Genomic DNA, 14,942 nt, shown 5'->3' with positions numbered 1-14,942 from the left:
ATATTCAGATGAATACTCAATTGAAGCCTATAAAACAGCTGGTAAATTAGACAGTTTCTCAGCACACAATTGTCTGATTTCTTAGAAACAGATTTTTGTTTCTGCCTTTTTTTTTTTTTTATGAAGAAAGTCCAAAAGTGAAGATTCGCTTATTGGACCTTGTAGTTTAGGACTAAGAATAATCTGTGATGGACAATTGGAGCCTAAATGTTCATCTTTAATCCACCTATCCAGAAGATAGGCTGTAACATCTTAGGGTCAACATTCTGGACACAAATCATTTCACACTTCCAGAATACTGTTAACTAGGATGTTATATAGTAATTGATGTGTCACAGTGACCCTATAAAACTAGGGTCAACCTGCAGACACATTCATGTTCTTATATGTACCATTATAAATATAGGGAGCCATAAACCCCTTACAGTCGTTCATCCATTCACAGGTAAATGCTTGATGTGTTGAACAGAATGTCCTGTCTCAGTTTGTCAGTTTCATGGACACTTTTTAGCACCAAGATGGTATTCCAATCCTTTAAACATTGCAGTGCTGCCAACAATATTGCTTTGCTATTCATAAAAATTATTCGGATAGGGATTCATTTGATCTGGGAGATTCTAATGGTGTCTTCAGTAAGATAATAATACCGTCAACCATCCCATGTTACAAATCAAGACTCGAGATATTCAAATATCAGTCCAGATGACAATCTTGGTGCAAGAAGGCCTTCTATGGGAGGCCACACCCTCTCCGTCTGCACGCTGCATGATCAGCAGAGGCCTTTTCAAAATAAAAGTGTCCGATATCTCAAGAGAACGCTTTGGGATACAGACATCATAGGTGAGGCATGGTACGGTGGGGGAAAGATCTGCAGTAGTCCGGCGTCCCATGAATATGATGTCATAGAGGGCGGGGCTCCCATGCATAATAGTTGAGGACATTCTGAGAGCCGTGTAGGAGCAGCTTCTCTGGTTTGAGGCTGGAAACGTGGTGTTGTGCTAGTGCAAGGTCGACGGAGTAAGACCTAGCGTGCTGCTTCGGGGGCTGCCACACTCACGCACACACACACACACACACGCTCGCACAAACCTTCCACGCCCACATCCCCCTCCCCGCCCCCCAAGTCTATCGTCCCTCCTGTCCCTCCATCACTCCTGGCCAAAGCCCTCCGTCTCCTCGATGGCAAACATCAGCTTCTCCTTCAGCTGCTCGTAGCTCTTGTAGGGAGGCAGGTCCAGGCGGTTAAAGCTGGAGAGAGACGAGATAAAAAAGAATAAAAAATAAACAGTCAGGCTTGTCTAGAGGTCAGCAACACACTTCCTGAGCCCCCGGAGTTCTCAGTATTACAGAACTAATCGCTCTGATTGGACGCATTCTGCTCCATCTGTTCCCCCTCCCCCGGCTCCCTCTGGGTGCTGTATGTTTGGGACTGTTGTTGCGATGCCTGGTTCACAGTGGCTCATTCTTACCATGTGTGACTCCTGGGAAGCCAGTTCTCCTTCCCCACTTTCTCGATGCAGAACTTCTGGGGGCCGTTACTCCCTGCAGAAACACAAGCCAGGGACAGATTACACTCCTTCAGGGGGGGGAATCGGATCTTAAAAAGTACTGGATCGGTGCAGGCGATGAGTTGAAAGATTACGGAGCTACTACCTGTTTATCAATGATATATGTATATGTATATATATATTTATATATATAATATCAATTTATAATGTCTGATTTACACCCGTGTCCGGCACAGCAGGGAGCACTGGGTTTGATTTCAATGAGTGTTAACACATCTGATGAGGCTGTTTCATAGGCTTCAGCATACAGGGTGAGGTAGATCTCCCGCACCTTGTGGACGTGCCAGCATGTGACCCTGTCTGCCGTGGTTCCCCTACTCACCCATGAGGTCAGCGAAACCTCCGACGGGCAGGCGACAGGTGCCGGTGACAAACTGCAGCAGCCTCATCCTCTTCTCATTGTCCATCTCTTTAATCAGCTGGGGGGGGGGGATCAGGACAAGGAACATAGCTATTGGTGTCGGAGGCCAGCATGGAAAGGGGGATTACGAAACAGAATATCACAGCAGACGTCTGCAAAATACTATTCATAAAAATGGCTGTGATTTTTCAATCTGTGCTCGATTGTTCTTGCCACAATGTAACCAATGAGCTGTTCTCAAAACGAAAAACAAAGCTAGCCCAGGCACTATGTGAAAAGGTTAGCAGTGCTAGTTTGGGCCCAGGCCTGTCCCATCGCAAGCTAGAAACTGACCTGCCAGAACCAGAGGATCTGCTTGCTGCTGCGGGCGTAGTGTCTGTAGATGGTGTTCCTCTGCCAGTCAGCCAGATCGATCTCCTGCATTCCACACAGCATCACCTAGGAGGACAACAGACAGGCTCAGCAACAGACAGGCTCTGCAACAGACAGGCTGAGCTACAGACAGGCTGAGCAACAGCCCCACACACTCTGGTTCAGCCTCAGTACCCTCTCGAAGGTCTATAAACATGTACACCATCAGCAGCAGCTCTGTTGATAAGCAACACACTGGTTAAAGGGCCGAGGGCAGATGGTGTCTGCAGACCAGCTATGGGATGGATGAGTTGACTTGTTCCACTCCCGTCACTTCGTCCCTCCCTGCCTCTCTTCATCTCTCCCTGCCTCTCTTCATCCCTCCCTGCCTCTCTTCATCCCTCCCTGCCTCTCTTCAGTCCTCCCTGCCTCTCTTCAGCCCTCCCTGCCTCTCTTCAGCCCTCCCTGCCTCTCTTGATCCCTCCCTGCCTCTCTTCAGCCCTCCCTGCCTCTCTTCGGCCCTCACTGCCTCTCTTCAGCCCTCCCTGCCTCTCTTCGGCCCTCACTGCCTCTCTTCAGCCCTCCCTGCCTCTTTTCTTTCCTCACTGCCTCTCTTCATCTCTCACTGCCTCTCTTCAGCCCTCACTGCCTCTCTTCCTCCCTCCCTCCCTCTCTCCCTCCTTACCTCCAGTTCTTTGGCATCAAAGTACTGCAGGTACTGCTGGGGCAGGACCTCGTTGAAGCCTTCAAAGAAGGCCTGGGACTGCTCCTCTACTCCCCGAGACAGCCTCCACTCCGCCACCAGCCTGGGGAACACACACACACACACTTTGACTGACCTGATGATACACTATTAAAACAACACCGGTGATACGCAGATTTTCTATACATATGTGAGGCTGTCTCTTGCTGTGATCAAGAGGTCACGCAGTGGGTCTCTGACAATACACATATAGATAGGAGAATGTGCACTGTTGACCTTTGGAAAGAGCAACATGCAGAAAATAGTACAAACGATGAGTTATGACCACATCACCTGTGTGTTGTTTTCCCTGTGCATTAAGTCATGGAATGTGTACCGTTGAAGGACATGTTTTGGTGGTTACTATATCTGTACTGTCCAGCTCATGTATATAATGTCCATCTGAGAGACACGTTTCTCACGCTTGCTAGCCACTCTGTTGTGGATTGGTGGCATGATCCGACGTCGTAGCTAATAAAACCGAGTCAACCTTTTTCTAATCATCGTGCCTCTGTCCGGAGGCAAACCAGTACCAGAGTCCCACTGACACACCCCTTGAAGCACCAAGCTGCTGGTGAGGTCGGCTCACCTGATGTACTCCTCCTTGTTCTCCTCCGTCACCTGGAGGTCTCCTCCGTCGGGCTTCAGGTCGTGGGTGGTGACCTCACCCAGGATCTCCTTGTCGACCGAGAAGTACATCTCCAGACCGCACTCCTCGATGTCGTTCTCCCTGAGGGACAGCACCCAGCAGGACGGTTAGACGAGGGCTCATTCAGCAGGGGAGAACATCACTAAGCACCATTGGGAACCTCATAGAATGGGTTTCACTACATTTACTAGAGCAGAATATTGTACCTGCAATAGGCTATGCATACTGTTATCTTCTAAAGTATAATGTTTAATAATGTATAAAGCATATAAAGCCCAAAAGTCGTATTGATTATTTTTAATCAATCATTGAGGAAAATGTAGAAAATGCCCATGTCGTCTGTCAGGCGCGAATCACTCACTTGATCCAGATGAGGGAGTTGTAGAACTCTGGGTCGATGGACTCCAGATCCTTCAGTGCCCAGGGCTTGTTGAGGATGCGCTTGTAGAAGGGCAGGGAGAAGCCTGTGTCGATGAACTTCCCGTGGAACAGAGCCTGGAGGAGGGACGAGAGGGCAGAGTGAGAGGGCGTGTGGGACTGGGTGAGGGTTTGGCCCCGCGGGTCCTGTCGGTTATGTCGCCATAAAGAGACAAGCTTCTTTTCACTGAGCAACTATGTGGGACTGTGGTATGTTGGAAGGAATTGCTGATGTTATGAAAAGTGTTTGTGTCACAATTCAACACCACTTCTAAGAAGACAGCAAGATATCGTGGCTGAGTGTAGCCATTCAACACTAGCGTATGGTCTGCCACAAGTCAAGTCAGGAGGGGAAAAATTACCATGGCAATGAAGCGTCCTATGAACTTGAAGTACTTGAGGTGGTCGGGGTTGATGTAGGAGGCAGGGTTGATCTGGAGGCAGTAGTTGTCCTTCCCGGCGTACTCGAACAGACAGTACATGGGGTTCAGCACCTCGTGAGACAGCAGGAAGAACCACTCCCTGCACAGGAAGTACACCATTAGAACCTCCTCATTCTACCACTTAGCACTGCCAATGCAAACCAAAGCTCACTTCCTGTCAGAGAGGTACGCCTATGACAGGATGCTATCACACATCCCCGATCCTAACATCCCAAACAGCACTGGACCATGACACATTAAGGTGCCTGGCCCTCACTGGCTGAGGGCATCTGCTGTGATTAGGGATGCACATTTCGGGGGGAAATGCTGACCAGGACCAACGCTCGTTAACAACCATTAACGGTTAACCGAGAAGATTAAAAGTGTAGAATGGATGAGTGTCTATGACTCATTAAAAATATATAAATACAACAAATGTTTCCCCCCCATAAGGAATTGCTTTTTTAATAGCAGCACAAAGAAAAAACAAAAACACGAATCAGAGAGCGCTGGCTGTAACACAATGACATTGTCGCTAAATTGACAACACCCTTTAACCAATAGTATTAACCGGTAAACATTCGTCTTGTGGGTTAACAGTTCCACGGTTAATGATGCCCATCCCTCGCTGTGACGCTTGGAAGGAGACTCACCTGGCCACCCCTCCATAGTCGAGGCCTTCTTCTCCAGGGAAGATGATCCACAGTCTTCGACGCAGATCCTGCGCATTGAAGCTCATGATCTGTAACAAAACAATCCACAAGCCACAAGTTGGAACTGGAACCCACAAGGACTGAACCCGTCTCATTCATGGGATGTGATAAGGCATTATCTATGGACAGAACTTCAAAGACTTACTTGTTGGAAGGAGTCCTCGAAAAGGGTTTTGCGCGTGACTGAGATCTTGATGTGCTGAGGCATTGACAGTTGCTGTGAAAGGATCATCAGTGTCATAGAATATTTTCAAACTTGAGGAAGTGAAAATGAGTATGCTGTCATGAGCATTTTTTTTTCTGTGACAAATCTGTAACTGTTTGTGTTAATGTTTCACAGAGTCAAGTCAGGGATGGTTACAAAGTGCTTTGCATCAGCAATCAGACCTCCATTTTACTTCAGTGGTTCGACTCTTACCTGACACCAGAATCTGAAATACTGGACTTTGGCTTTGAAGTCTCGAACATATGTAATCTGAGGCCCATTTTCACTGAGGAGAGACGTAGAGAAGCAGAATGAGATCAGGAAGTTGCACATCCTGAAACTCAGCCATCTGACCCCCCATTTCATTCATACTGCATGACGAGAGTTTACCACGTACAAACAGGGCATAGTGGGCTTTAACACAAACCCATCATTTTACATCTCCACCACACCCTGGAGACATTTACATCCAGCATCAAGGAAAACCCACACTCTGTAGTGTCTAATGGCTACCCTACACATCAGCGCCATTTAGAAAAACAGAGCTACATATCAAATGAAATTCCTGCCAAGCTGAGTCACATGAAGCAGGCTTGATGAGCAGGTGGAGAGTCAGCAGGCAGAGCCACAGTCAAATACTTTGAGACAGAACCGGTTGTTCCTGAAGACCTGGGCTTCCCAACACGGCCGCTTCAGACCTCATCCTTGTGTTTGTAAGTCAACACCAGAGCCAACTGTTGCTAAGCTAATCCTTTAGCACAAACAAGAAAGACTGATCTGGTGATATCGAGAGTCACTTTAAAAGAAGTGTTGGGGCTGTTTCCTCGAAGGAGAAACCTAAGAGGAGTACTTAAGGTTTACTGATGCCAACTATCCAGGGCTGGGACTGGACTGACAGTTAGACAAAGCTGGTTTCAGAGTGGGAGGCTGTCTATGAGCCTGTCTGTCTATGAGTCTGTCTGTCTGTCTGTCTGTCTATGAGCCTGTCTGTCTATGAGTCTGTCTGTCTGTCTATGAGCCTGTCTGTCTGTCTATGAGCCTGTCTGTCTATGAGCCTGTCTGTCTATGAGCCTGTCTGTCTATGAGCCTGTCTGTCTATGAGCCTGTTTATGAGCCTGTCTGTCTGTCTATGAGCCTGTTTGTATGTCTATGAGCCTGTCTGTCTATGAGCCTGTCTGTCTATGAGCCTGTCTGTCTATGAGCCTGTCTGTCTGTCTATGAGCCTGTCTGTCTGTCTATGAGCCTGTCTGTCTGTCTATGAGCCTGTCTGTATGTCTATAAGCCTGTCTGTCTATGAGCCTGTCTGTATGTCTATGAGCCTGTCTGTCTATGAGCCTGTCTGTCTATGAGCCTGTCTGTCTGTCTATGAGCCTGTCTGTATGTCTATAAGCCTGTCTGTCTATGAGCCTGTCTGTATGTCTATGAGCCTGTCTGTATGTCTATGAGCCTGTCTGTATGTCTATGAGCCTGTCTGTCTATGAGCCTGTCTGTATGTCTATGAGCCTGTCTGTCTATGAGCCTGTCTGTCTATGAGCCTGTCTGTCTGTCTATGAGCCTGTCTGTCTATGAGCCTGTATGTCTATGAGCCTGTCTGTCTATGAGCCTGTCTGTCTGTCTATGAGCCTGTCTGTGTGTGTACTGCCTGCTGGTGGGGACGTACAGTGAGGATTTCCCTGTGCGAGGGTCGATGTAGGTTGTGGATCTCCTGTTGTGGTCCACAAAGTAGGGGATGCCAGCCACCGTGAACCTCATCTCCCAACCCTCTGGCAGGGCCTGCTCATTCAGCAGCCTGGGGGGGGGGGGGGGGGGGGGGGGGGGGGGGAGAGCTCTGTCAGTGCATCAGAACACGATATGCTGCCTAATCAACAGTTAAACTGAACACCTCAATGGATGCCGCATCTTAACAACCATTCAACTGGATACAAACACACACATCCATACAGCTGGACACACACACACTCACCCCTGTGTACGTGGATCCTCCCACTGTGTGGTGCGTGTGGGGTGATGTACAAAGTACACTCTCCCAGTGCTGTCTGTCCGTTTCTCTGGAAACACACACACACACACACGTTGTTTTAGTTACACAAGGGAGAACACTCAAACACAATCTCTAAAATTTCAGATATTTGTCACTACCAGGATCCGACAGTGCAGAATCTGCCATTTTATTTGTGTTTCAAACATGTGTGTGTGTGTGCATGGAGTAAATGAGTAAAGGTCTTACCCCATCCATGCGGCAGAGGGCCTAGGGGGTCAAACTCCTTATTCTGAGATGGAACTTGATCCTGCAATTTCACAAAGACACATTCTAGCTCAGAACAACAATCCGTCCAGAAAGACAGTCAGCCTCCAAGCACACCAGTTGCTAACCATCAGTGCTGCTCTAACCCTGCAGTCTGTCCCCTCAGAGGAGGCTGGGTAGGTCCTGCTGCGTCTGACTAACCCTGCAGTCTGTCCCCTCAGAGGAGGCTGGGTAGGTCCTGCTGCGTCTGACTAACCCTGCAGTCTGTCCCCTCAGAGGAGGCTGGGTAGGTCCTGCTGCGTCTGACTAACCCTGCAGTCTGTCCCCTCAGAGGAGGCTGGGTCCTGCTGCGTCTGACTAACCCTGCAGTCTGTCCCCTCAGAGGAGGCTAGGTCCTGCTGCGTCTGACTAACCCTGCAGTCTGTCCCCTCAGAGGAGGCTAGGTCCTGCTGCGTCTGACTAACCCTGCAGTCTGTCCCCTCAGAGGAGGCTAGGTCCTGCTGCGTCTGACTAACCCTCCAGTCTGTCCCCTCAGAGGAGGCTGGGTAGGTTCTGTCCATGGAGAAACACTCACCCCGAAGATGAACCTCTGGTTGAACTGCTGCATGTGTCCTTGCAGCTGGCTGCGCTGGTGCTGCCACTGCTCGTAGTTGCGCACCGTCTCCATGGTGGGGCGCTGCCAGGTGGTGGTGCGAGTCATGTGATCCACGAAGTAGACGCGGCCCATGGGGTCCACGCGGCGCTCCCAGCTGCAGCACAACGGGAACACCACATGGCTTCGGGTTAAGGGGGCAGTTTCACTGTCTGGTATCTCTACATCTACATTCTCTGCCTTTTTTTTTTTTGGTACTGTACATGCTCTGCGATGACAGAATGTTTTCGCTTGCCACTTCCTGCTCCGGCAGACACAGAACCGAGCACACAGGAGGAGGAGTGTGCTGTGCATGTGCTGTGCATGTGCTGGCATGATGGTTCATGCAAATGTTTCACCAAACTGAGCAATGTTTCATTTCAATGCACTGCTATGTTACCTGCAGTAATGTTGTTCAACAAAGCAGTGAATCTTATGATGGTGATCAATGAATGTGTACTAATACCATGCTCATGTGAATGTGTTTTTACCCAGAAGGCAGTGGTTCAGGACGTTCCCATGTTGTCCTCTTCTCCACGTGGTCGACGAAATACAGCCTGCCACTCTGGTCCACTCTCTGCTCCCATCTGACACACACACACATCATCATCTCAACATACTGCATTGCATAAGAGACATTATTACCCTATTTTATGAACTATTACAGACACCTTTGGTTCACCAAACTACCTAAGGATAGAAGGCCCATGTTTTTCCTTGAGCCTCCTGTCTTTAAAGTACCCTGGGAGTACACCCTGTTCACCAGTCTTACCCTGGGGGCATTGTGCCTGTGCTGATAGGAGGGAGTCCAGGAGGACCAGGGGAGATTCCGGCTGGAGGTCTGGCTCCAGGGGCTGGAGCCCCATAGGCAGGAGAGGGGACCCCCGGAGCTGGGGCTGGGGTTCCCGGAGCTGGGGCTGGGGTTCCCGGAGCTGGGGGTCCCAGGGCTGGGGTTCCAGGAGCTGGGGGTCCCAGGGCTGGGGTTCCTGGGGCTGGGGGCTGGTCCTGGGCTGGAGGAGGCTCTGAGCCTGTGGACACTCTGGAGGCAGAGACCCGGACCGGGGTGTTGGATCTGGAGGGACCTTCGCTGCCGTCTGTCGGTATGGAGCCGTTGGAGGATGCTATCATGGGGAGAGAGGTGGAGAGAGAGAATCAGCGAGTGAGTGCCGTCCGTTTCTCCCACAGTGTGAGTTCTGGACCATGTCTGACAGTTCACCTGGGGAGGGGGTGGGTCTCCGTGGGGTCGGGGGTGGGGGTCTGGAGGGCCGAGGGGGGCGGAAGGGCTTGGAGCCCCCTGCTGACAGCGAGGGAGACCCCGTACCATTCACAGCCCGGCGGCCGCCAGGGGACGACCTGTGCTCCACGACGTCCACTGCTGGAGAGCTGTCTCGACTGCCCCTGTCACCGACATAGCGCTCAGGTTAGGGGCCGCACGGAACACAGCGCAGGTCACAGTGTCCTATTCACTCACTTGGGCGTACACAAATAGTGCACGGAATTCAAAGCGTTCAAATGTAATTGAAGCTACCCCTATCCTTCTCTCCTTCCCTACCTGACTCCATGTTGATCTCCATTGTACTGGGACTCCCCATTGGACGTACCTGAGGAACAGGGCAGTGTCGTTAGAGTGAACTGTCCCCTTTCAAGCACGCGTCTTCCAAGCTGCACAACCATCTCTTCCGGCAGCGTACTGTCCCTTTAAGACGGGCCCCGGCACTGACTCACCCTGGTGGCTGGCCTCTGCAGAGGAGAACATCTCAGGGTCCACCGTCATGCCGTCCAGACAGACAGACAGGTCGCCCACAGGGTCCATGTGGTCTCTGTCTGCAGTCAGCTGCAGAGTCTGCACCACCTCCGAGACTGGAGCACAGGGGCAGGAGGAGGGGGGGGGGGGGGGGGGGGGGGGGGGGGGGGGCAGAGCAGGCTAGGTTACCACAACAACTACAGCTACGACACAACTGTTCACAGACCAGAAAGCCGGATAGATGATGAGACAAAGGCCTGAGTGCTTGTCAACAGGCTCCCTGACAGCATGTGACCATCAGTTTCTCAATCAGCTGCAGTTGGTCATCTGCATGCATCTGCTGGCCGGCCAGCCTGGACCTCAATAGAGCCTTTATGAGCAGGGAAAGTAGCCTGATCTGATCGGTAACCTGATCAGTGACATCACACGCCTACATTCACCTCAGACAAACACACACACTACGACTCTGTACTTTGACAATGCAGGCCTCAATGATCACAAAGGGAAAAGTCAAGCTGGAAGTCACATGGTATACAGGAAACGCTCACTCTATAATTTTACATAGACAGGAAAATATCCCTGCAAAACGACAGCGTGGGAACAGGTTGGGCCGTACTGAAACTCCCAAGATGGAAAGACACGGTGAGGGATTTGAGACCCTGCAGGTGGAACTCACTCTTCATGTCGTTGTTCTTGAGGGTCTCGCTGACCTCCAGGGTCGCTACTCCCAGCAGTACGTCTGACTTCAGCGTCTGGTGGCTCCAAACGCGGAACAGCAGCTTGCTGAAAGGAGTGACGATCCTGTATACGAGAGGAGGAACGCAAAAACATTCAGAGGGCACAATGTGACTACTCAAAAATGTTACATCAAATAGCAAGGCAGTCAGATGGCTGAGTGGTTAGGGAATTGGGCTAGTAATCAGAAGGTTGCCAGTTCGATTCCTGGCCTTGCAAAATTATGTTGTGTCCTTGCGCAAGGCAATTCACCCTACTTGCCTTGGGGGGAATGTCCCTGTACTTACTGTAAGTTCCTCTGGATAAGAGCGTCTGCTAAATGACTAAATGTAAATGTTGCAAATATACATCAAAATATAGTGACAATCAGGTCAGATCATCAGTTCAATCTATATTTTCAGGTTAGAAGATTCTACATCATCCACCACAGAATATGGGCCGATAAAAATGTTACACTTCCGCAAACAATTGCAACAAGGATGGATCGACAGCATCTATCCGTCCCGCGAGATCATATCTCACATCATCTATAAGGAAGTGCCTCTATTTCGACTGTGAGAGGGTGTAAACAAACAACCGGAACTTCTCACAGGGAAGGTAATGTCAGTGATGCCCACTTCCACAGCCAGGCCCCTCACACCTCTACATGAAGCAGCAGTGAGACCAGAGGCCAGGGGGGAGAGCCCCTACCCTGGGGACTGGGTTTCCTCAGCTAAGACAAGAGGACAGTCATAGTGTGGCTGCCAAAGTCAAGTGTCGACACATACACCTCTCAACACAGTTGGATATTACAACTCTGTGATATTTTTAGGGACTGTATAATGTATCAATCGAAAATCTACAATTTAATGGGACCACACAGAATCGACCTATAGGTTTTCACATACAATAACTGGCTAAACATAAAGAAGGGAGATCATGATTGTTTTACTTTCACAGTTAAGAATTTAAGTTGCCTACGGGGGAATTCTCCAACTGAAATATTACAATACAACATATTGTACATATACGTTACATACAGTCTAGGCTAACGTCACACAACTTACACTGTGAGAGGCTGTTTCCATTTGGGACTGTGGGTGTTGTTGCATTTCTCTGTCTTCTTGGACTGGCCATCCACAGCCACCTCCACGTACGGACTGGGCCCAAACCAGTTCTTCTTGTTATCTTTCAGTTTGGCTGATAGCACTGAAACAATGAATGAGTCCAGTGTTAGGAGTTTCCCTTCTACACGAGCTAAGCTGGATGTTAGCCTGACCTCACCCAGCTTTACGAGCACTGGCAAATGCTCCCTCTGCTATACTTTTATGACCCTTTCTGGAACAACACACGGCTCCCCGCTGGGTTCCTGCTTTGTTAACTACTGAGCCCGAGTTAGAACCATTCACACCCCCTGCATCAGGACTGTGCTGCTGAACTTAAAGCCAAGCTTTTACTTAAAGCCAAGCTTTAGACTCATTTATCTATACTTAACAGCACGTATTCCCAATTGACAAACTTTTTTTTGGTAGTCGAGCAGGAGAAAACCTACCTATTATTTGCAGTTGTGCCTTCATTGGGTGTCCATTGGCCGTGCCTGTTTTAGGAATAGCACCACTGGCCATGACATAGGACTGGGTGAGTCTTCCTGCAACACAACACGGATCACGTCAAATCAACCACCAGCCCGCCACAAAACACATTCCATGCAAGGTCTGTTGTAACACCTCCAACTCAGCTACACCTGCTTGATGCCATATCTCATATCTCTCCTTCACGGTCTTGTTGGTAGGGTTCTTCACAATCATAATCCCATCAATCTTATTGGACATTGAAAGTCATAAAATGTATCCGAATGTACAAGGATCACACTCTGTAATCTGTTATTAACATCTTTCACTTTCATAAAAGCTAATAAAAGAAACAGGGATATAAAATATATAGCCTAGGCAGGCTTGGGCAGGACTGGAATAGAGCGGGTACCAATCATAAACAATCAGCTCTAAGGCTAATAATAAATACCTACGTAGTAGACGTTTGCTATTAGTCACTAGTCTGCTCAAACATAGTGATTTTGGTTGAACCTTAATTCAAGTTGTACAGGTTGTACAGCCTAATCACAATATAAGCAATTATCATCATTGTCTCGTGGGATAAACAAGTTTACAAATCATTACAGTCAGTGGAAACTTTGATTGGGACATATGGTTTAGTCCCTTTGGGAACTACCATCTGTGATAGCCGGTTATCACTGGGAAGGTGATAACTACCATCTGTGATAGCCGGTTATCACTGGGAAGGTGATAAGTGCTCCAGGGAAAGTCAAAGTTAAGACTGACATCTGAATTCATGCATTCATCTTTTCTGGAACATGGTCACAACCTCAATGTGGCAGTCAATTATGCAGGGCCCTGCTCTCCTATCTCTTCAGTGTACATGACTGAGGAAAGCTCTGGATAAACTTTCTCTTTGGCTGCAGTCTCAGGGTTAATAATTTATCACTTAGTGATGTGACTGTGCCCAGTGCATGATTTATCTTGACTGACTGTCCAACTACGTACCTGCCTGACTGTCTGCTTGTGTGTTTTTCCTCTGTTAGTCGGTCATCGTCAGTCTATGAACCTAGGTGTCAGCAAATGAATAACCACTCAGGAGTCTTTCATCTGAACCCAGTCAGAGATTATCATACAGATCACTCAATCACTATCAACTATGGGATTAGCTCTGCGTAAGGGGGTTTGGTGGGGGTGTTGTTGATTTAGCATAAAGTTTAAGATGTACCAATCTCTAATTGTTTTCTTAACAATAATAACTCTACGCAACCATAGATATATCAAAATCATCCATTTGCTTTTAGCTACGTATGACGCCAGTTTTGGAACAACCCTGCTTCTGGACTACAGTATTTTTCAGTGGTGAAAGCAAGCTGCACTAGCTAAACCAACCAATTTACATTTAGCCAAGTGAAAACAATCAAGTTGATGACAAACTCGATCGTTAGCATTCTTACTTCTGAACCCCAGGTATCATCAACAACAACCAGCTGATGTTAACATTCTCTTCAGTAGCCAAAAAGACAACCGTCAGAGCACCGAAGAAGATTAGACACAACTTTTATTCAGTATATCAAGCTATGGCTAACTTCTTTCACAACGACAATCTTAGACTGTAACATTCATGCTAGTTATCGTTTCACGACTTGTGGGACAAGGAAATAGGCAAACACGGCTAGCTAAGGTGGCTAGCTAACGCTTAGATCACCAGCCCAGATATATAGTTGCACCACCAAAACACCTTAGATTCAAAACAAATTAAATATTGAAGCTGTTCTGTTTACAAACTGATATGTCAGCACATAAATATGTCAGCAGACATACTAACTACTCTGTGAGCTCTGACAGGGTGAATTATGTGCTAACTCAACTAATGTGGCTGAGTTGTTGTGCCGCTGTGTTAGCTCGCAAGCTCGTGTCATGGCTGATCAGGCTGGTCGAGCTAGTTAGCTAGCTATTCAAGGAGTGTGAACTCTACGTTTCGAATCGGTAAGGACCTTCCGCATCGCACGTTACTTACCCGTTTTAGGTGGTAGATTAGGTTCCAGATGTCATGAAACAGTCAACTTTTCCTCAAAGCTCAGACTGTCATCCTCCTTTTAGAGGATTCACTTCAAGGAACACGAAAGTTCCACCAGATTCGTGGTCATGTCACGTGACCGAAACAAGGTGAGGCGCAGGCTAGGGTTGCCAATTTCAGAAATCTATCCCCCAATCCTGGTGTCTGAAACCCCCACAAGGAGACAGTTATGTGTATAAAGTAGGCCTACCGTAAACTAAGCCCCGAGATTCCAGTTTAGTCCATTTGGCAATATCAGGACATTTCTTAAACACACTTCACGATCCTCATATATGTGCAATCTTGAAACCTATGTAAGACATACAAAGGCTTGAGGGTTTGTTTTGGGGGACTTATCTATTAGTTAACCAGAAGAGGGCAGTATTTTTCGGGGCACCAAGTGGTTTAGCCCCAACCTCTTTAGCCCATAGCATAAAGGTTTGGTTTAGCCAAAACGATAAACTCACCAATCGCTCACCAATTGTTCAAATGCAAGGACATCAACACCAGTTGCCAGTTTCTTCACACAGTGAAATTTTACAAGCAGAGAGTCAACTTGCTCCAACAA

At 48.3% G+C, this 14,942-nt stretch overlaps 1 protein-coding gene across 1 annotated transcript; it reads right to left on the bottom strand.

Annotated features, from left to right (window-relative positions):
- Positions 1-104: 104 nt before the first annotated feature.
- On the bottom strand, positions 105-14,526 carry LOC124480164 (E3 ubiquitin-protein ligase Itchy-like). Its single transcript, XM_047039253.1, has 24 exons — positions 14,336-14,526; positions 12,315-12,410; positions 11,830-11,971; positions 10,725-10,849; positions 10,030-10,164; positions 9,857-9,905; positions 9,521-9,702; positions 9,077-9,425; positions 8,796-8,891; positions 8,248-8,422; positions 7,656-7,716; positions 7,392-7,476; positions 7,089-7,217; positions 5,642-5,714; positions 5,369-5,440; positions 5,164-5,252; positions 4,451-4,610; positions 4,033-4,166; positions 3,612-3,752; positions 2,966-3,086; positions 2,263-2,367; positions 1,891-1,987; positions 1,470-1,542; positions 105-1,248 (listed from the first exon to the last, which is right to left on the bottom strand). Exons 2-24 carry the CDS (start codon positions 12,385-12,387, stop codon positions 1,149-1,151), a joined length of 2,766 nt encoding a protein of 921 aa, XP_046895209.1. The 5' UTR covers positions 12,388-12,410; positions 14,336-14,526; the 3' UTR covers positions 105-1,148.
- Between the last annotated feature and the right edge of the window lie 416 nt (positions 14,527-14,942).

This window comes from Hypomesus transpacificus, chromosome 18 (genome assembly GCF_021917145.1).
Source record: "Hypomesus transpacificus isolate Combined female chromosome 18, fHypTra1, whole genome shotgun sequence".
Taxonomy (NCBI): Eukaryota; Metazoa; Chordata; class Actinopteri; order Osmeriformes; family Osmeridae; genus Hypomesus; species Hypomesus transpacificus.
Note: the sequence above shows the minus strand (reverse complement) of the source record. Positions and strands in the feature narration are given on the sequence as shown.

What these genes read in the sequence shown, in the direction of transcription:
- LOC124480164 (XM_047039253.1), bottom strand. Translation starts at nt 12,387, where the DNA reads ATGGCCAGTGGTGCTATTCCTAAAACAGGCACGGCCAATGGACACCCA. An exon ending in TGCAGAGGCCAGCCACCAGG is followed by an intron (nt 9,906 to 10,029) that starts GTGAGTCAGTGC and finishes CCTGTTCCTCAG; the next exon opens with GTACGTCCAATGGGGAGTCC. An exon ending in CGCACAGGGAAATCCTCACT is followed by an intron (nt 5,715 to 7,088) that starts GTACGTCCCCAC and finishes GTCTCTCCTCAG; the next exon opens with TGAAAATGGGCCTCAGATTA.